Source organism: Patella vulgata, chromosome 6, assembly GCF_932274485.2.
Source record: "Patella vulgata chromosome 6, xgPatVulg1.2, whole genome shotgun sequence".
NCBI lineage: Eukaryota > Metazoa > Mollusca > Gastropoda > Patellidae > Patella > Patella vulgata.
The window spans coordinates 21072543-21093699 of NC_065884.2; the positions used below are offsets into that span (position 1 = coordinate 21072543).

Here is a 21157-nt window from a genome sequence, read left to right on the forward strand (position 1 = left end):
TTTCGATTTCTTACATACCTTGTCCCTATAACATTTACCACTTGTGAGCGACCTCTGTATGCTGTTAAAGTTTTGCTATCCGTCTGTCCAGTACACCCGTAGTCATCTATAAAAAGAGCACACAATCATGTTATCTTATGTCGCAAATGATGACGCTGGCATAATGTCTGGGAATGCAACAGGCAAGATACGCTGGAAATGTGACACTCAAAGATCAACATGATCTCCCACGGCCTCTAAGCCAACGCGCTAAAGGTATGTCTCTCTATGAACACAGCTTGTTGTCTTTATCTCGGCATCTAAAGCGGGAAGGCTGTGGGTATGTCTTTAAGAGCCCGCATGATGTCAGTAGCAAATTTAATCGCGCTCTTTAATCTATATAAAACGTTTCGAAACGTCGACTTTTTGGGCTGGTCATTGCCATATTTGGGTAAGTGTTTCATTTGGGCACTCTCTTACGTCAACTTTATTTTATTTAATTGGACTAATCTGTGCACCAGATGACTGGACAACAGTAACCCACTTCCAGAAATGGATGGTGGCAGAACTGTAAGTGAGTTAGTCTAAGAAAATGGTAAAATAATACAAGGTACCTAATTAGCCTAAATCTACCTGTCACCCATTTGTTTAACGATTTCAATATCAGAGCATCTTTCATAGAACTGAAATAACCCCTACAGACATATAGTATTACACAAATGCTGCGGTTAACAGGGGCATGGGCTGGGTGCCTATACATGTTCGCCCAGTTTTAGTGTTAAGAATCACTTAAATACATTAGATATAAATAAAGATATGAAAAGCCACTTGTTTGGTTTAATGATGTAACCCATGTTAGTGCTAAATTCGGCCAAGACATAATAAGTTCCGGTCCTATAGTTTGTTTAAGCATGTGTACGAACCCGCGAAATATGTAACGGGAAATATTATTCCCTCCCATCACACTTCTCTGGCGAAATTGAATTGCGGAGTAGAAACTGAGCGGTATGCGGTATGAGGTAATCCCCGTTGAGACCCGGCTTTGGTTCTATTGTACCGATAACGAAGAACATTGTCTTTTAGAGTGTTAACTATATAGCTATTTTATTTACTTTTATACAAGTTGTGTTTCCATACTTTGATAATTCTGATAAATGTCTTTTATTCTGTCCAGTGTTAAAATAGTTATAGATGAAATTAACCAATACCCTATGCTATGCAAAAAATGGTATATTCTATATATACCGAAATTTCTGAAAATTTTGGCGGATTTGCAAAATTGAAATTTATCTGAAATCTTTATTTGAGGTGATCAACTAATATATGGATTGAGAATATCATATTTTTCAGCGCAGTTCTCTGTGGCTATGTACTTATGGTCTTTCTGAGACGAGCAATGAATAAAACCCATTGGAGTCTGAACTGCTCCTATTGAAAATCAGGTTGGTTTTGTCAATGACTTGTTACAACAGATAAACTATCTTTTATTTATAATGTGAATATTTTATAAATATAATATCTTTTTTGTAATTGTTTAAGTATTGATTATTACTCAGTTTTGGAGCATATCGAAATCCCCTACGGCTCAGAAAGTAAGGCGTTTCATGCCCATATAAAAATACTGGTATACGGGTATAATTTTAATATTTTAAAGCCCCAAACTGTTTACTAGCCTCTTATGGTCAGCACCTTTTAGTTTTTAAGCTCCTGTTTTATGAAATAAATCGGTCTTTTAGTGTATATTCTATTTAAAAAAAACCAGCTTAAAACACATTTATTTAAAGAAGATTTTAACTGACTGTATTTACAACTTTTTGTTTTAACATGTCCATAATTTGGGGGGGGGGGGAGAATTATATTGCCACTTTGTAATGTGTTTCTGAACACGTGATGTGAAAGGACGCATTATAAATATGCTATAACAATACTAAAAATAATAATTATGAAAAATGAAACTTACATTTAGGAACACTGTAATATCTAATAATGAAAACATTACGATGAGAATCATAGCTCTTTTTTCTAAAACGAATTGATACTGTGCTGTTGGTCGTTTTTATAATCAATTTATTGTACTCTACATCACACAAGTTAATATATTTTTTATCTGAAATAGATTCATAAATAATAATATCAGAGATAGATGTAGTTTTAAGGCAGTCTCAACACAGACTAAGTCATTTAGGTAATAACATGGGACAGCGAAACAATTTTATTTATTTCAAACTATAGTAATACTACTCAATGAACAAATTATGAAGAATTAGCTTTCCTTCGTGGCCCAGTGAGTAGGACGATCGACTCTTTCACTAGGAGGTCTCGGGTTCGTTCCCGATATTTTTCGTCGTGATTATTTCCTATCGTCTTTATGACTTTGTTCACGTGAAAACAAATGGAAAAGACCACCAGTGGATTTAAATCACTTGTAAAGTGACAAATTACGGATATAAAATAAAAACATACTTCCTTGAACCTCCAAGCCATTGATATAACATATGGATTTGTCATAAGCCGTTTCGGAATATTTCAAAATCTTTGGGTCGAAAAGCAAGAATTCGAGAAGAATTACTTCTTTCTCGTCAGTGGCGTTAAATTCCCAGCTACAATCGATCTCTCTGAAATATGCAAATGAATAATCACCTAATTTAATGTATGGACTGTATACGGTCAGCAAATTTATGGAGAGAGGGGCGGAGGGGGTGTGGGGGGGGGGGTGTTTAACGTCTAGGTCATTTCGGGATTAAAATATGGTTCAATTTTATTTCAATAACTTTTAAGAAAAGGGATTATAACTGGAGGTAAGTTGGTATAATGCAAGATAAATATATGGTGAAATAGCACATGAGCGCGGAAAACTATGATCAACGTAAGAAAGAGCAACTTAGTTTAAGGTTGTTAACAAAGCCCTTAGCAACAAAATATTTTAATATAAACCCCTTGGACACTTCGTTATCATGCATTCTCACTGGCACTTGAAGGGATTAAAATTTCTGATATTATCTTGTCTCGCATATTTATACCATATACAAAGTATATCACGCGCCATATTGTTTTGACTCGCCGAAGACATTTCTTCGTCGATTATCTCACAATACTCATTACATGTAACACTCTACTCGTTTGATGGCGGACTACACTTTATTTAATTCTTTTGAAATTAACAACATTGGCCCATTTCAATCAATGTTGATGGTTTCGCGCGCCATTTGTAATGAACAAAGTAATACCTATCCATCAAGACAATGGCTGATTAACAGAGGACAGAATGATAATCAAGACGATGGCTGATTAACAGAGGACAAAATGATAATTTTAACTAAGCAGGAGTAAACGACTGCCCTTCAATTTGGACTCTTCACGTTTCTCACCGAACATAATTGATTAGACATAACAACTGAATATAAATCACTTTACATACATTCTTATGTGCTTTTAGACTCATTTTAAGGTTTCAGATAATATGGACATACGTCGGTTAATACGTACCTTCCGTAGTTACCTTCAGAAGCTGGATATGCAGGTGAAGTAATGTATAATGGAGTGTTTCCAACATTTAATTGTTGATTGGTTTCACATAGTGCCGAGCCTGAAATATTTAATATATTAATTATATATTCATACATTGGTATCTATATTATGTTAGAAAATAAATGCTTTCCAACTGAATATAATGTCTCTTCTATTGTTAAATCTAAAATGTTTTATATACAATGGCACATCTGATGAGAAGGATTGATAATATACATGTTTGTATAATTTTGCGAACTGGCCCAGTTATCTATCAATGGATGAAATAGGAAGAGACAACTACAACTGAAAAATTGTCACCCACAGCTTCTTCCACACCCAATGATATTTGGCTGTTAATTGGTATTTCTATATCCGTGATTTCTGATTAAACTTAAATATTATTCTAAATAACAGTAAGTTAAGGATGCATTATGTAAGATTTAGACAAAGATATGGCCATTCCCGCTATAATAGTTTAAAAATAGATAATGTAATCCTTCACGATTTAAGATCGCATAGGCTAGCAATGCCATCTAGAGTTGATTATGGTCTGGATAGGTTAATTAATGTCTAATTAATAATTTAGATAACATTTCAGGTCTAAAGAAAGACCTGCAATAGACAGATTTTGCTCTTGCATAATGTATGTTTAATCCTAAATTTTTATGCTTCGTATTTGTTTTCGGGGGCCACGGTGGCTCAGTGTATCGCTGGCTCGCTAACCAGAAGGTCTCGGATTCACTTCCGGTATTCGCCCAGGGAGTTTCTCGGGATTTTTCGGTGCGGTTTCTCCATGTCAGTGGTGTAGGACGGAAGGCCTGGCAAAGACGGTGTCGAATCGTTCAAATGGGATAAAAACCGAGAAAATAAGACTAGGCCTTAGCGCCGCTGTCTGGACAAAATTTCCCTCGTATCACACAGTACACACAGTATGCCATTCTTCAAAAGCCGATCGGTGCCGCAAATTAGGACGTTAAATCCGATTTTATTTCATTTCCTATTTGTTTTCATAATTATGTAGTAAAACTCACTCTCTTCAATCCGTAATCTAAATCCTTTTCCAGGCAAAAAAATATCCGGATTAAATTTGTAAATTATTTTAATATAGTATTGATCGAGATAAAGCACCTTCGGATAGGATGTTCCACAAAATTTCAAATCTTTCCGAATATCACCTGCAAAAAATGTACATACTATATTAAAAATGGCCAACAATCCATCATTAGCAAAACATCAACATTAATAAATTTTCAGATCGTACATGACATGTAACGTATGCTGAGTGTTTTTTGGGACTTTATCAATAGGAATAAATGCACACTTCAAATAGCCGTAACTTGGGTTAGGCATGTATATCTTTGGGACTAATAGGTTTATTAATATATTTGATATCCATCATGTTTATATGCAAGTAAAACAGAACAAACCTCTCCACAGCTATGATTTGGTCAGTTTCGTAAACCAAAACCGGTTTCAAAAGGATTTGGTGAGATAAATAGAAAGCATGTCCAAACTAGTTTCTTCCGATAAAATTCGTGTACGATGTCTTAATCATTTATAATTAATCTATCACAATGATGACAGAATTGGAAATTTTGATAAATAATTAAGTTACTTTCTCATTCAAATTTGTCAGATGCTCTTAAAACAAAAATTCAAAATAATATTATGTACACAGACTAGCATATTGCAGGAATGACATTTACAAAATAAAATGACAATGATTCCAATATTTCAATTCTGAGAGTTCTTGTGAATGCCACAATAATTCGTCTTACCGTTGAACTTAAAAGCCAGATATTCCGTTGGACATCCAATGCCATCAGTAAGGTTAAACTCCTCAAAACTGATTTTTAAACTATATATTAAATAACGAAAATACCAAATGCAATATTGATTTCTGAAATAAAAAAAAAATAATGTATACCCAACCTATAATGGTGATATCGCAGTCAAGTTGTCTTATTTTAACATGCTAAAGGGTCTTTCCTGTGCGAAGAAACCCGGGATACCCGGAGTAAACCCTCGAGGGATCGAAACTACGACCGCAAGTCAGAACTGACCTACAGTCAGAGCTCGAAGCGCTACACTCTAGACCACTAGGCCATCCCAACCCCGTCATCCTAAATGACGACAAAAATCAAATAGGTATTTGTTTCTGAATTTTTAGACTGACCAGTTTGATCATATTCGTCAGATAGATTTGCTTGATTAGAGAGATCGATCGTTTGGACCATTGCTTCGGGAATGTTTAGTTTCGTAGGCATTCATATGATAATGGTTTTCTAGGAAATATCTGAACAAATGGAAAATTGCTGGTAGATTTTAAGAACTTGAAAAGGATAGAGATTGACAACAGTCCATTGGATAAACTGCTTTAGGTAACTACTGGATGGTAAATTGATGCAGGCAGAAAGAGAAATGTAGTTTCCGCTGAACAGAATAAAACAGGGATTTATTGAATGGTGTTTCGGTCCTAACGATTTTATTGCATGATGTTCCTGATCTAACGAGTTAATTGCATGACGTTTCAGACCTTACGAGTTTATTGCGTGATGCTTTTGGTCTTACGAGTTCATTTCATGATGTTCCTAATCTTACGAGTTTAATGCATAACGTGTCAGGTCTGACGAGTTTATTGCATGGCGTTTCAGGTCTTTTTGCATGGCCTTACGTTTCTTACGAGTTGATTTCATGATGTTCCTGTTCTTACAGGTTTTATTGCATCAAATTCCCGGTCTTGCGAGTTTATTTCATGATGTTTTTGGTCTAACGAGTTATCACATGGTGCTCATTGTCTTACAAGTTTATTTCATGAAGTTTTTGGTCTTAAGAGTTTATCACATGATGTTCCAGGTCTTAGGAGTTTATTTCTCATGAAGTTTTTGGTCTTAAGAGTTTATCACATGTTGTTCCAGGTCTTAGGAGTTTACGAGGGTTTTTTTGCATGATGTTTCACGTGTTAATAGTCTATTGCATGATGTTCCACGTCTTACGAGTTTATTACATGACCTTCCTGGTCTTACCAGTTCATTGCCTGATGTTCAAGGTCTTACGAGTTTATTTCATGGTGTTTCTGATCTTACGAGTTTATTGCATGATGTTTTGTGTCTTAGAATTTATTGCATGACGTTCCTGGTCTTAGGAGTTTGTTGCCTGATGTTCAAGGTCTTGAGAGTTTATTTCATGATGTTTCTGATCTTACGAGTTTATTACATGATGTTTTGGGTCTAACGAGATTAGTGCATCGTGTTTCTGGTCATGTAATAAACCCTTGATTTATTCTACCAAAGTTCGATTTATTTAATTTATTCAGTAGGATCTATTACTATCTTCATTGAAAGATTTTAAAAATGATCTGGAAACAGCTGTAGCTCATGGCATCAATATTTCAACATACAGGAGTGATGAAGTAGGATATCTCCGAAATCTTACCTTCTAGCACTGGTTATATTGAGAGCATCAGATGATATGAAGCGAGGTTTGTTATCAGCAAAAACAAAATTTTGTCTTGTTCTGAAACGTTTCGCTTCTTCTTCCGTATCTACACAAGTCGGATACAAGTTATCATATCCATAGACTGAAATAGTAAAGAGTTTTGAGTAACAAAAGGGCACAAGGTGTTGGAAGTTCGAATCATAATATCTCACAACCCAGTATTAAATTTCATATCTCTAACAGATCTATTTTGTAACTATACTAAAGCATCTTCTGCTAACTTATGTTAATTTTGGTATCGTTCAAGCCCATTTCCTCTCTAACAAAATACATCGAAATATTAGCATTTTTACTAGTGATTTCTAATTGATAAGTTATGATCGTGTTAAGCATTAATTAATTCATAAGATGTTTGTTATTTATAGCACACAGTCCAACCTGCTATTGTAACATTCACTTTCTTATCCATAGTGGTCACCAATCCAATCTGATTAAAACACAGATCCAATTTCGTTTCGTTTTTATAGTTCAAAGTTTCGATTTTACTTGTCTTTACTGTAGTGTAGGCCATCAAAAGTATAAAAAAGAAACGAAATATAGATATATGTTTCAATTAGATTGTCACCAATCGAGATTCTCTCAAAACATGACACCAAATAATACCTGTTTTTACGCTTAACCGACTGATCCCATTTCATGGGGTTCTACCATATGTTAGTCCCGAAATGACCTAGTTTGTGCCAAGTGGGCGTTAAACCAGCTCTCTCTCTCTCTCTCTCTCTCTCTCTCTTAACAATGGTACTTGAAACAGGATACCTTCGCTCAGATAAGAGCAATATTTATTTTATATTATCTATTTTGAACTATTATGACAAGAACGGCTAGCTCTTTATCTAAATCTAACATATAGGATATTTAATACATTGATTGCCCATATAGGTCGACGTAACTTTATATTAGTCAACTTACTTTTAATTTTGAGCAATTGTACTTTTAAATGTCCATATGAACCAGTAGTACTCGCTGAACTAGGGCGGTATTCTCTAATACGCATTGATGTAAAATTTAGGATTATCAAAACATGACTTGAATCACATACTAGAAATGCTAATCAATTACCATCTCAGATACATATACGGAAAGCAGTAATTTAATTACATGTAGTTCAGTTAAATTCAGACAATATTGGCTGAAGCAGAAATGGTTGAAATTTTACACTTTGAAAATATTTTTTAAGTTATTTAATAAAAATGAGATTGCATGATATTCATATTCATTTTTGGAAATACATTGATAGGAGCGAGTCTGTTTAACATTTAAATTATAATATATCAAATATAAAACATGATTTTGATTATTCTATAAAGAATAGTAATAGAATAGATAAATCTATGCCTTTTAAATAAAAATGCGAATCCTTTAGTGCCGCGTTGTCAAAGAATTTGTAAAAAGTATAGTTTTAATGTAGTTCAAGACGATTGTATTCAGGTTATTTGATTGAAGGTCGGTACACTGCTGTATATCGAAGAGTTACAGATCAGATTCCTCTTCCTGTGGGATTCATTCCTTTCAATATTTTTTTTTCAAATTATGGCTCTTTATTGACTTAAAATCTATAAATACTCACAGAATGGTTCTATTAAGTGTGGGCTAACAATTGAGTCTATAACTTAATTTTTACAGGTTGTTCGATTGTATTTAGACATAACAAAAATATGTTTTATGGGTCGGAACGATGTCCAAGTTATCCTTGAAGGAACATACATTTAAACGAAAGTTATTTACATTCAAAATCATTGAACATCTTTAATAGTATTTTCATATTTCGAGTAAGTCAAATAATTTAATTATTTATTATAATTTACTCCCAAGCATACTCCAGCAAACACCTCCCCTCACCCATCCCGCCCGACCCCATCCCGCCAACCTCTTCCGTCTTCGTTATTTACATTCAAAAGAGTTAAGCATCTTTCAAATTTATTCAAATAATGTATCTCTTTATTATAGTTGGTTGTTAAAACAAAACTTCACTCACCTAGATTTATACTGATGAATATCAACAAAACATAAAATACAGCTGACATCATCTAGACAATAGATAAATAGCAAATTGTGATTACCATATTATTAAAATTATCTATGTCATTATTTGTTAATCTGATATATTGTCTATATCGCCATTTGTTAATCTGATATATTGTCTGTATCGCCATTTGTTAATCTGATATATTGTCTATATCGCCATTTTTTAATCTAATATAAAATCTACCCTCAATTTTAGCCAAAACAATAAACCAAATGACAAGAATAGAAATCGTTATGATTATTGATATCTAGTTTGGTTTTCTTAATGCTCAACAACCTGACTGTATTGGACAAAAAAAACCCTGATTTTCGATTGATTATTATTCAACACGTGTAACAATAGACCCGAGCACACCCTTGTTGATTTTAGACGTAAACTAGATCAAAACTTAAAGTGGAGATTTGTGTAAATGTTGAATGCGTTGATTTGATTGCAGTCTTTCTTCGTTATAAATTTATCTTCCTTGTTGGGGTCATGCTAACTTAAATTCGAACTTGTAAACACAAAGGATATATACAAAAAAGATATATAAATAATTCATGGATAATCAATCAAAGAATTACAATAAACAAATGGCTATAATATAATAATATACATATTTTAAAAAAATGGTAGTAATCATAGGTATATATGAGTGAAATTTGTTATCGCACGGGCTATATGGGCTCAATTTGTAGCAGAAGGTGAATACCCAAAAGGAAGTAGTTAGACTGAATACTGTTATAAAACCGGCTGCTATCGTGTTTATTTTCTGTGAGAGACGGCCTTTTAATTTATCCATCGGTTTGTGTATGGTTTATATCATTTTAAAGGGGCGTTAGGTAAGATTAGATAAAGAGCCGGCAGCTAATTGTAATAGGTAAAACATAGGTAACGTAAACAAAATATTCTGAAAATTTCAGTCAAATTGCTTCACTCTGAACCGCGATATTAGTGATTCAATTTCAGGCTAGCGTCGGTCGTCATAACTACCGTTGGTAGGATAATAAACAAACTCTCGGTTATCATTTTTACGTTAATTCATCTATCACAAAACGTATTCAAATTAACTAAATATCGCAGACTAACGATAGCATCGAGGGTTGATTATGGTCTTGATAAGTTAATTAATGGCTAATTAATAATTTAGATAATATTTAAGGCCTAAAGAAAACCTGCAATAGGTAGACTGAGCTGATACCGAATAGTTTTTTTTTGTAAACTGCAGCAAATATTTTACCCCGAACAAAAGATTAAATATGATTAAATATAACTAACCCATCTGGAAGCTTTTAATTCAATTTCAAGTATAAAGTTTAAACGTTATGACCGTATGATGTAGCTTATATAAAGTTTACATGTTAGGGTCGTATGCTGTAGCTTATACAAAATTTACATGTTAAGACTGTATTGATGTAGCTTATAAAAAGTTTACATTTTAAAATAGTATAATGTAGGTTATATAAAGTTTACATGTTTAGACCGTATGATGTAGGTTATATAAAGTGTACATGTTAAGACTGTATAATGTAGCTTATAAAGTTTACATGTTAAAATCGTGTGATGTAGCTTATATACCGTATACATGTTTAGGCCGTATAATGTAGCGTATAAAGTTTACATAAAATATCATAAGATATAGCTTATACAAAGTTTACATGTTAACACCGTATGAAGTAGTTTATATACAGTTTACATGTAAAGACTGTATCATATAGCTTATTTAATACAAAGTTTACACGTACATTATTTAGTTGGAAGTGAAATTAAAGATTTTTGATATTGAGTTATTAGCTACTTTAAATTCAACTCAGTTGTGAATTTCAAATAAAACGTGAAAGGTTTATGCATTCTGCTTTAAACTATCATATTGTCAGCTTGTCGTAAGGACTAGATGTGTATGAATAGTCGATTTAAATAGAGAAATTTTGTTACATGAATTACTGGATAATAAAAAAAAGGCGTGGCTGTGTCAATGACTTTGCAGTTCTCTCCGATATTTTAAATTTGTTGGTCAAGGTATTAATATACCATTGCCACCATTTAGCTTCGGTTTCAGTTGCTAAATATTTGCTTGAATTATATAACTCTTAATAAAGAATATATCCATTTAATGATCAATATTAATTATTATAGCGATCTTAAATAGAGGCTCATTATTATACATAAACAGGTTGCATTTTCACCACACTGCGTAACATAAAACGGAACACTTTTATCTCCTATCTTATGTATTACAAGACTGAAATAAAATGTAGATTGACATGGATATATTGTGAGAATGACATTCTTTGTCAGTCGTGTACTGTACAGGTAGATTGGTAAAGTAGGTCAGCATACATACCTGTATGTAACGACAAGTCTTACGCCCAGGTAACAGTTAGATATATTCCCATCATTTGTTAAACTAAAAAGAAGTCAATATTACAACGAGTTCTTTTAATGCCTTGTCTAGTTTATCCTTTTTAATATCATACTATTTCGCAGGTGCTGACAGTGTTTAGTTTCGCAATAGTAGACTGGATAATCTAGGATACCACCCGACTCATCGATATTTTTATTAAACCTCTTCACTCAATGGTCTTGACTACATGCTACATGCTATTGTTGCTATTGAAATATTTTTACTCAAATTTCAACCAGTTGCTGTTAGGGGCTGAAGGTAAACGTGCAATTTAATAAAGTATAAATATGATACTACGTGAAAATGGATGTGGAATTATTGTAATGGTTACGACTCGCTTAAACCGACCCAGATATTGATTTAATATCTCGATCACTTAACCTACATAGATTTCACACTATATATAGCTAGAATACATATATGCACGTTTGTTATCTTATATTTTAAGTTAAAGCCTACTTAAAAAAACAAAACATTACATATTGGGTAAGAGTTGCTTAAAACATTTTAAACTGAACAAGACGGCTCTATTTTGAACTCTTTTTTTTTGAGTGGGGGGGTATTGAGTACATTATTGACTGCACATTGGGTAAGGCTACGGTACGTACTGGTACAGAAATGTGTCTTGGTTACAAGCTGCAGTTAGTTGCACAACTAACTGCAGCTTGTAATCAAGACACATTTCTGTAGCAGTACTTACCGTAGCCTTACTCATATATAGACCGTTAAACTGCGTGGACATAACGTTATATGCGTAAATGAATTACATTATCAATTTCATAATATGCAAAATCTATTAATTACATTATGTAATATTAAGAGGCGCGTTGCATGCCTGTGGTAATATTAAAGATGTCTTTCCATGTACGACATGGAGGCTTCGATGATATATATTTGGACTAAAAACGGGGGGGGGGGGGGGGCGAATGGTTAGCACGTTAGCTGTATCATACGGTCTGTCAATGAATCAAATTATTCAATCTATCAGTATGTGCGTCAAATCCCCCTCAAAACAGTGTATTCGCGAGGAAATAACCCAAGCTATACAAAATCTATAAAAAGTAGGCATATTTGTGTTACGTAACTATAGGAACGGGTGCGAAGCCGGGGGAGAACTTATTGCATATTAAAGACGATGTTTTCTTTAATGGCTGTCCATTTACCATAAATATCAAATCCCAAGTAAAACTAGTATTTTTCTTATAAGAGAGAGAGAAATGGGGTTTAACGTCCACTCGACACAAACTAGGTCATTTCGGGACTAACACATGGTTTAATTTTATTTCAATAATTCGCTTGCGCGTAGGGGTCTTTAGCAGTGGGAGGAAACCGGATAGCCCGGAGAAAACCCACGAGGTTGGACAGGCGACCCTACACCTTGTCACGTACAACCGGGGATTCGAAACCACGCCAGTTTACTCAATGACAGGTCTTATGATACAGCGCGCACGTGCTAACCACTCGACCATCCAACCCCCCTTTTTCTTATAAAGTTGGATGGCCCTACTTTTCATATATACTTTTACTGGACATGACCAATGGGAATATATCTTTAAAGTAAGGTAGCAGGCCTACTTATTATTTTACTACTTTACTATTTCGTGCACATCCCTTTTAGTGATCGTGAATGCTACCTCCTTCGCGTAATCTGTTTTGAGTTTTAAAAAAAAATATGCTTAATGAATCATAACAAAGATGGACTTTTGTATATTGGAGTAGAGTGGAGTACAAGCGTTGTCACTCTGATTAAAACACAGATCCTATTTCGTTTCTTTTTTAGAGTTCAAAATATAGATCAGTATATTCTAAACAGATTGCAAGCGTTGTGTAGCGCAGCTTAATTTGTGTGTGAACAGTTGGAACATATTGTAAGCGTTGTATAGCGCAGCTTAATTTGTGTGTGAACAATTGGGTGCATGATATCTAAAGTCAATGTCAAAAGCAGTATACGCTTTAAAGTCCCCAAACTATGGAATTTTTTGTTAAATAACTTGAATCTTTTCAGGAAAAAAAACCCTTCTTTTTTACCTTAAATCTACTCCAAATATATTATCTCCCCCCCCCCCCTTATCTCTGTCTATCTCCATTTTATAAGCATGAAAATATTGTATATTTGTTAATACATGTTATATCTATGTTTTTAAATTTCTGTTTTATGAACTCGCATATATACTGTATTTAATATTTATAACTGATTTTGTACATGTTTCCCCTCTATTGTAAATTAGTGTGGTGTGTTATTTAATTATCAGTCTGTATCTTTTGTATTATTTTTTCTATAATGGACAGGGTGTTAGAAAGGCTATTAAAGCCTAATTTTCAACACTTCTTTAAAAAAAAAGTCATTATTATTATTAATAAAAGGTTGGCCACCCCTAACTACAATAAATCCAGAGAACCTGGACTGTATAATATTTTTGACACTGTCGTAAGCCTTCCTTACACACACTGTAGTTTTAAACATTCCTCACCAAGCTCGGTTTTGCTCAATTGTGTTTAAAACACACTTTTCATCTTTGCCGCTAGTAGCGATGGGTGTGGATTGAGAGAGTCCTCGTAAGGGACCTTCTTCATTTAAACCCGACATTTTATACGGGTTTATAGAACAAATATCATATATATTTTCGATTTATTGAACCGTAGAAAAAGTATTCCAACAATTATAAATTCACAATGCTTGTCTCCACAGTAATAAGTAATTTTTCTGTTTCTTAAAGCGCCCAAGTAATAAATGTTAATGATTATTGCATGAGCCGCGGGTAGAATAATGATTTACTAAGGCGTATCTTTTATTGCATATGAATTATCTCTGTAATATAATTTTACAGTAGCCTGGGGGTGCAACAAAACATTTTTCACATAGAAAACAATAGACCAACGATTTCCCATCACGGGCATCAATACATATATGGTGATTATGGTCACGAACATCATCACTCATCCATATCAAGATCCCCCCACCTGCTCCCCTGCCATAATTGGGCTAGTTTCAAACTTTACCCCTGCCAGAGGTAGGGCATCGGGGGTCGGTTCGGGGCTCTGTGACACAAATACCGGCCATGCCGACAAAAAATATTAATTATAAGACATAAACCTCCTGTGGCTTGATGGGCCCCAGAGCGATGTATACAAACTGCACACCCCTCTCCTTGGACCTGCTAATAATGCCTTTCTTCGACACAAAGCCGAAATAAATCTGTAGTCGGCCAAATGAAAACAAAAACAATTGTAAGCCGCGACAGTTTCTTGTCGTTCACAGAGAATCAGTATATTTTGTTAAAATAAAACTCGATTCAGGATCAGTAGGAGTTGGGCAGCTGGTTGAGGAGAGGATTACAATAAACCAGTTTAGACACAAAACACAGGAGCATATTAACATTTCAGTTATATCTTTATCAATATAGGCTCTTAGTTTTCCAATATTATAAATATGAAAATTAACTATACAATTATTTTCATGTTTAGTTCCTGGCCAAATGCTACACCCAGGGTCATTGTAGGTTTAGGAAAAATGTATATCGGTGTCATCAATGGAGAGAGTCTTTGTTATTAGTTGAATTAGTCCAGTTTTGACCCCATCGGAAGTACTACACTATTATCATTCCGACTCCGATGCCCCTTATACACTGCTGAATTTTATCCACCGGGTTCATTTTCTCTTTTTAATGACAATTAGTCTAAATGTAGACTGTAGACTGCATACAGGTGAGTGCCAATGTCGTGTTTTAAAAAAAATGTATACATATGCCGTAAACAACACTGGACTCAGCACAGAGCCCTGTGGAATACAAACCAATATTGACTGCTGACTATTGGTTTAATTTATTAGATATGAGCTAAACCTTTCCTAAACATTTAATTAGGCACCAAAGAACTAGGTAAGTCTAATAGTACCCATACAGTAGATGTCTTTTTGTCGAGATTGGAGATAATATTCACGAAGATTGCTTTCACTGAAATGAAATGATAACACTGTCACAATTTTTCCAAAAGTTTAAAGACTGTGTCCTTTAGGTACCATTGATAGCAGAAAGCAAAAGATAGAGGGGTGTGGGATGTGGTTTAATGTACATTCGATACAATCTATGTCATTTCGGGACTAACACATTGCTCAGCTCTATTTTAATAATACGCTTGTGCGTAGGGGTCGTTAGCAGTGGGAGGAAACCGGAGGACCCGGAGAAAACGCACGCAGTTGGACAGGCAACCCTAATCCTTGTCAAGTACAAGCGAAGAATCGAAATCACACCACTTGACTCAATGACAGACCACCCAACTCTAGAGCACGGGGTGAAGTATCATTCAATAATAGTCGACCGGTTACAGTAAGTTTTTCATAATCATTCCAGCCATGGTCCCTTCTTGCGTGTGATTTTCCATTATGTCCCATTCATCTGGATAATCAAAGTTACTTTACTAACCGTATTGCACTTTATTGAAAGTTTCGTATTTAAACTGCTATGGAGTATAGACTAGATTATCAATATAATACAGTATGAAAATTTATATTCAGATTTAGTTTAAAGTTGACACTGATTAATTCAAATGTCAATAAATATTAATAGATGGTATATATTGAAACCTGGTGATAAAATCTTTTATTTTAAATTTTATTGTATAATTACTTCAGCCTGAAATTAATAGTATCTCAAGTTCAGCAAATTAATTTTCGATTTTATACTCGTGAAAAGATTACATTCTCTCTATATAATATCTATATAAAATATATTTGTAGGAAAATATTCCTAGGTTTTAGAGCTACATTTTCTGTAAACCTATTTTAATCGAAAATATAAAACAAAATGCTGGAGCATGAAGTTTGCAGTAAAAGATGTCACCCTGTCGCCGTCCCCAGAAGCATCACCATTCTAATATCACCACCACCAACACCAACACCAACACCAAAAATAATTAAGATGTATTGTTTCTAATAGCAATGTTATTAGAACCCGGGATTTTATAAAATCACTTCTATTTCAATATTTTTTTTCGCTTAATATAAAGAAGAATTACTAAACATGTAATTTTGTATTTTTAACAAACGGTATATTAATAAATAGTAATAAATGATTTAGTAACAAATGAGTATCTACAAATCAAATAATGTTACAATGAATGATTGTCTATTCCAGTGATTCTCAACCAGTGGGCCTAAATGTGCCGCGAAATTTTGAACGGCACACTAAGAAAATGTAAAAAAACCACGCGATCCCAATTAAGCATTCACTGGTGTCTACTGATAAGTTTATAGCTGTGTTTTTCTTTATTTAGTTTGAGACATTTTATGTGTCTATGACTAGTCTCTGTCTACGGTTGTATTCCATCTGACGTACCATGTTTTTATTTCGCAAAGTTCAAATATTTTTCATATATATTTAGTCAGGTGTGCTGCTATTTTTTTATGTGTTCCAAGGTGTGCCGTTGGCAAAACATGGTTGAGAACCACTGGTCTATTATAATTGCAGCAAAATGTCAAACAGGTAGAATTGTTATTGGCTCCAGTAGTTCTCTTTAAAACACGTGGTTTTTACAACATCTGATTTTTAGCCATGTGTACGACCATTTTATCGTCTCTGCTGTTCGCGTGGATGTCCCGACGAATGTGGGGGTTTTTTTAAACTGGGATAGTTTTATTAATGGCATACCTTCTAAATGATTATCTTGGATGAATTGTTGGAATATTCATTTAAGACAGTAAAATATTTAAAGATACTTTCCCAGAAAAGTATTTATCGGGTGTTTATTTCCAATAAAAGTATGGCAATTTTGGTATATATGAAAAGTAGAAACATCCAATCTTACTAGAAAAATACTGGATTCCATGGAGTGGACACAGGGCAAAAATGTAAGGATTTCCATAATCGGCAACCCGATGATTAGTGATGTCTGCTCGAGTAACGTCCAAGGTAGCGCGCGAAAATTGCCTAATCTAACAGCGTTAGTGGGCGTTTAATTATATGTTGATAAACTTGATGGTGCAACAGTTTTTGAATTAAAAACCACTGGAAAAAACTTGGGCAGTGGATAATCCGAGAATTTATTGGGCTTTATTTGTAATAAATAGTCATCGATTAAAGACAACATAGTCTTGTATATGCTATGAATTCTCCTCCGGCTTCGCACCCGTCGCTAGGTAGCGAGAGAGGTAAGTCACGTGACATAAACATGCCCTCGATTTTTTATAGTAGGGATATTCCCTGACAATTACAAAGTTTTGAGAAGGATTTGAAGCAAAATTATGATAAATTAATTAGTTTGAATATGTTTTTAGTCCGAATATTTCATCACATCACTCAGTTTGTACGCGGGAATGTATCTTTAAGTAAACACCGATGACGTTAAATAAGGCGCACGGCGACTAAATGAGGAACTAGTCTGAGCGGGAGAACCCGGCGCACTTGCTGGAACAGAAGCCACCGACGCAATAGTTGTAATGGGTGTATCCGAGGAACTTGTCGCAGTCGACTTATTCGACTACGGGTATATAAAATATTTAAGATACGTTGATAACAATTCACTGTTCTGCAGTGCTGCCATCTTTGCTGCAAAATAAGCAAGAAAGATCAAATAAGCAAATCAAAATAGTTTTACTAAATAATATTAATATTTAAAATATTATTCTACAAAAAGCTAAACCCTCCCTTGCTTTTTTAAGACTAAAAATGAAATGAAATGGGGTTTAACGTCCTACTATAAAACTAAAAGCATAAAAAATAATTAACAAAATACATGCAAAATACAAAACTCCATAATGAATGTGATAGTACGTACCAATAAACTACTTGACGTAAAAAAGGGTTGACTCTGTGCAAAAGGCATTTGGGGTGGTCGATGAGCGTACTGTGCAGATACCGGAAGTCTAGCATTGGCGACCACTTGCTGTTGCGATGACAGTTTTTGTTGAGTGAATATCATATTATTTATATCTGTTGGCATGCTGATCTCGGTATTCTGCTGAATATCTTGTGGCATTGAATTCGTTTCCAGGATACGTATTTCTGTAGCAAATGTATTATCCGAGTTCCCAATAAGATTTGACAAAGAACTTCCTAAAATTGTTGTCACCGTGCTGGATTTCTGGCTTGGCAAGGCCTGTTTACTTCTGGCGGGCAACCAATTAGGTATTCCAGATAGAACGACACCAATATTATTCGAACCACCAACAATGCTTAAACCCTGATTCGCTGCAGACTCTTGCTGATGAATCGATGTCAATTGCATTTGGTTCGCGTTTACGTTGCCCGCAGTTTGGGGAAGAACCAAATCCAGCTTGGAAGGGATTGCCTGACCTGTGCTTTGGACGTTTAGTTGTTGATAATGGATTACCTGTCCCGGAAATGCCGTATTTGTGACGTTATGGCTTGACGTCTGAGGCAACGCTTCTATCTGAACACGTGCACGTTGTGGGACACCATTCACCAGAGGGCCATTACCACCTACTTCTCCGGTGGCGAGTCGGTTAACTTTTTTTCTCTCTACATTAACGACCACTTGTGGTTCTATTACAGTATGTGTGTAGTTTTGCGCTGGATTGATTTGTGGGTTTTCATTCTGTGTGAAAGGGTTGTTGGATGGAAATTTTACCTGTCGAAGGATGTCGTTGGTATTTGGTGTTGTATTTTCAGCTGTAACAATTGAACAAGCTTTAAACATTGAGAATCTTTGAATAGGTTTGGGTGTATACTTTAAGTTATAATATGTCTATAAACATTCTAGATAGTTATTGTCAGTAAATCTTTTACCAATATCGATACTTGACGTTCAAAAATACCCATTTAAAACAGACACCAGAAGATAACTCACCGAATAAGATATTTTTTGGGTATCTCGCTACATGTAATAAAGGTACACCACCAATTGCTGAAACTAACAAATTCTATATAATAAAACATGGCCGCTTTTTCTGTCCGCGGTAGTTTGACTGGATAGATTCGAAAAATGCTTTGGAGTTAAGTATATTTTAGAATATCATTTTCAGATGATATGCAACAATAAAGCACCAGTATGTCAGGCCAACAGTCATTTTCAGAATTTATATTTAACATAATAAGGACCGAAAGTGTTCTTTAGATAATACTTTGGACTGGTTAAAACGAACAAAAACGTATGTAAGAAACAATTTTGGGGTCGACATCGTGGATAGTGATCAAATTTAATTATATTTGGATCAATTAGTTCTCTGAAGAGCGAAAGTCAAAAATTTGCTTTTAGCCTGGTATTGTGCCTTTAACTTGGCAATAAACTGAAACAAAGGGTCGATTTTAGTCCAGTTTTGGTATTTGGTTGTGTTGAACTAGCGTTATTTTTCAGGCCTTCATCGTAGCTTGTGTTACACTAGCCTTAAAACATGAGTTCTACTTGGTCCGTAAAGAGAGTTTTTAACCACCTGGAGGTTGCGTGTTCGATCCCTGCATTGGCCGAGAAAGTTCATCGAGATTTTCCGGCGTGCCCCCCCCCCCCTTGTCAGTGGTGCAGGACATGTGGCCTGGCAAGAAACAACAAATAGTCGTTCGGATGGGGCAAATATCCCGAGGCCCCGTGTGGGCCTACGTAAAAGATCCCTTGGCAGTTGGATTTCGATATTAGAGTAGGCCATATTGCTGCTGCCCGGGCAAAAGCGCGGTGGACATAGGAATAAGAAACATTACTTTACCTTTGGCTGGTAATCTATTTAATATATAACAAAATGTTATGCAGGCAACAAGAGATACTTTGACAGATACCATCTGGAAATGAAACAAAATCGACATCTAGACAAATGCAAAGACTCAAAGATTGGGCTGTAGTACTTTATAAAACAATAAAATCAATACAAATACGATAAAAACAAGCCAACAGTGAGGTTAATGTCCCCCGCTGAAATCCCGATATAATCGCACACTTATTTTTTTCAAAAGTATCGAGCAATCAAACTGAGTATCAACTATACACAAAGTTTCGTCACTCTCTATCAGATAGAATCAAAGTTATCTTGTCCCTAAGCATCGACCAATGAAATTGCTTAGCTTTAGATCGAAATGTTGATCATTGAACTCGGTCAAGACATTCATCTAACGAACATCTACATCAAATTTAAACATTCTACCTCAATTGAAAGCAGAGTTGTTATATTTCAAAGTCTTGACCAATCAAATTGCTTACCGCTCCTTAGCCTAAGCAGAAAATTCTCATCATCGAACTTAGTCAAGGTAATGATATAATGGATCTATACTCGGAGTTTCAATGCTCTCGCTTAATTATAAAGTTATCGTGCCCCAAAGAATCAAACAAACAGATTGCTTATCTCTGCTTACCGTAAGCAGACAATGTTCATCATCGAACTCCATCAAGGCATTTAACTAATGCGCGCCTACACCATGTTTGAACATTCTATCTCAATTGTGTTCCAAAGTCTCGACCAATCAAATTGCTTATCGCTCTGCTTACCCTCAGCAGAAATGTTCATTATCGATCTTAGTCAAGGTATTGATGTGATAAAACTATACACCAAGTGGCATCACTCCCACTTAATTAGAATTAAAGTTATCGTGTCCCAAAGCATCAACCAATCAAATTACTTAGTAGAAAATTCGCAAATTTGAACTTCATCAAGGCTTTCACCTAATAAACACCTACACAAGTGAAAACATTCTAGCTCAGTTAGGAGGGTTCTTGTGTTCCAAAAGGTGTGACGGACAGACAGACGGACGAACCCATTTTAATAGTCCCCTGCTTTCTTCGAAAGACGGGGAACAATAAAGACCCCCTAATTGTGATTTGTA

The 21157-nt window shown here is 34.9% G+C and overlaps 1 protein-coding gene across 2 annotated transcripts in view; it reads right to left on the minus strand.

The window, feature by feature from the left end:
* Positions 1-11518, minus strand: part of LOC126824636 (deleted in malignant brain tumors 1 protein) — a 57546-nt gene extending 46028 nt beyond the window's left edge. For both annotated transcript variants that reach the window (XM_056101551.1, XM_050553903.2), the window contains exons 1-9: positions 11337-11518; positions 8963-9014; positions 6925-7069; positions 5268-5389; positions 4521-4664; positions 3466-3565; positions 2443-2594; positions 1940-2086; positions 19-106 (exon numbers count right to left, since the gene is read on the minus strand). In XM_056101551.1, coding sequence (XP_055957526.1) covers positions 19-106; positions 1940-2086; positions 2443-2594; positions 3466-3565; positions 4521-4664; positions 5268-5389; positions 6925-7069; positions 8963-9014 — 950 coding nt within the window. In that variant the 5' untranslated portion in view covers positions 11337-11518. The remainder of the gene's footprint in view (positions 1-18; positions 107-1939; positions 2087-2442; positions 2595-3465; positions 3566-4520; positions 4665-5267; positions 5390-6924; positions 7070-8962; positions 9015-11336) is intronic.
* Between the last annotated feature and the right edge of the window lie 9639 nt (positions 11519-21157).